A 2,125-nucleotide genomic window follows, 5' to 3' on the forward strand; every position below is an offset into this window, starting at 1 on the left:
CGGCAGCCTAGCGGCAGCCTAGCGGCAGCCTAGCGGCAGCCTAGCGGCAGCCTAGCGGCAAGCGAGGGGATAGGGGATCGGGATGGTGGTGCGCTTCCGCGCCAGCGCAGCGGAGGGAGGGTGTTTAGTTTAAATTTTAATTTTATTAATATTCACTACCCCTCTTTCCTTTTTTGTTTCCTTTTTTTTTGTTAAAAAACAAAAGGAGATTTAGCCAGCGGAGGAGCGGAGAGGAACTAGGGTATTAAAAGAATAATTTTAATAAAATTATTATGTAAAGAGGTATTAAAACCTCTTTGTTTATTTTTTTAATATTTTTTTTTTGTAAAGAAAATATAATTAATTTAATTATAAAAAAGTAAGTAAAATCTCAGTTACTTATAATAAATAAATTAATTCAGGTTAAATATAATGTTTAACGATAAATAAAAAATAAATAATAAATAATAAAAAATAAAAAACAAACAACACTAACAAATTTAATCCAATGATTCAATTACTTCTAATAATACCAATTATAGGTTCATTATTAATATTACCGATACAAGAAAATTCAATAAAAAATGAAAATAAAATGAAAACGATAGCACTTTCAACCTCTCTAATTAATTTATTAATCTCTATATTATTATGGGTTGCATTTGATACAAGTACAAGTGAATATCAATTTATATATGAATTCAATAAATTGAGTTTTTGTCACTTTAATGTAGGAATAGATGGTATTTCTCTATACTATGTATTACTAACAACATTTATAACACCGATAGCAATACTATCTAATTATAAAAATATATATAAAAATATAAAATATTTCCTAATTTCTTTTTTAATATTAGAAACATTACAAATAGCAGTTTTTGTAGTATTAGATTTATTTCTTTTTTATATTTTTTTCGAAAGTGTATTACCTGTGTTATTTATAATAATTGTAGTATACGGTTCGGGTGAAAATAGAATTAGATCTGCATTATTATTTTTTTTATATACTTTAGCAGGTTCTTTATTTATGCTACTAGCTATTCTTCATATTTATAGTAATGTAGGTTCTACAGACTTTCAATTAATATCATTATCTGAGATTAGTTTACAGAGTCAAAAAATATTATGGTTAGCTTTCTTCTTAGCTTTTGCAGTAAAAACACCTCTATGGCCTTTAACAGGATGGCTATATAGAGCTCATGCTGATAGTCCATTAGCTGGATCAATTCTACTAGCAGGTACTATTCTAAAATTTGCTACTTATGGATATCTTAGAGTATTAATTAACTTTTTACCTGATGCTTCTAATTATTTTGGTCCATTAGTACAAACTATTGCTATTGTTACTTTAATTTATTCTTCTTTAGCTACTATAATACAACAAGATACTAAATCTCTTATTGCTTATTCAAGTATTGCACACATGAGTGTAGTTATTTTAGGTATATTTTCTAATACTATTCAAGGGATAGAAGGGGCTATTTTACTTTCTTTAGCTCATGGGTTTGTTTCACCTGCTTTATTTATTTGTGTGGGTGGAGTTATATATGAAAGAACTGGAACTAGAATTATTCAGTATATTAGAGGTTTAGTAACTTATATGCCTGTATTTACTATTTTATTTTTTATATTTACTTTATGTAATACTGGAATACCTTTAAGTTTAAATTTCCTAGGAGAACAATTATCTTTAATTGGTATATGGGAAAAAAGTCCTATTATCTCTGCTCTAGGTGCAACTGGTATTGTTTTATCTGCATGTTATTCTGTTTATTTATATAATAGAATTTCTTATGGTGTATATTCACCTCACCTTAAACCTTATATTGATATTACTAGACAAGAATTTAATCTTTTAATTGCTTTACTAATACCTACTATAGTTTTAGGTATTTTACCTAACGTTATTTTATATTCTATTCACTTACCTGTATCTACTTTATTATATTATTAGTAGATTTAAATATTTAACTAGTTATAATTTTTATACTATACAACACCGTCACTGTCATTTGCAATATATGATTTTTAAAAATATATTTTTATAATCCCCGGTTTACGATATAGTAATGATATTGTAAAGATTATTTTACAAGAGTAGCTATGTCTGGCGGCAGCCGTCCTCTCCTCTCCTCTCCTCTCC

The 2,125-nt window shown here is 27.6% G+C and overlaps 1 protein-coding gene across 1 annotated transcript; it reads left to right on the top strand.

Annotated features, from left to right (window-relative positions):
• Positions 1-487: 487 nt before the first annotated feature.
• Positions 488-1,936, top strand: POSPLADRAFT_1160862 (hypothetical protein; the record flags this gene model as incomplete). The annotated part of the gene is made up of 1 exon (XM_024487606.1): positions 488-1,936. One exon carries the CDS (start codon positions 488-490, stop codon positions 1,934-1,936), a length of 1,449 nt encoding a protein of 482 aa, XP_024332940.1.
• Positions 1,937-2,125: the final 189 nt, after the last annotated feature.

This window comes from Postia placenta, assembly GCF_002117355.1.
Source record: "Postia placenta MAD-698-R-SB12 unplaced genomic scaffold POSPLAscaffold_27, whole genome shotgun sequence".
NCBI classification, from domain to species: domain Eukaryota; kingdom Fungi; phylum Basidiomycota; class Agaricomycetes; order Polyporales; family Adustoporiaceae; genus Rhodonia; species Rhodonia placenta.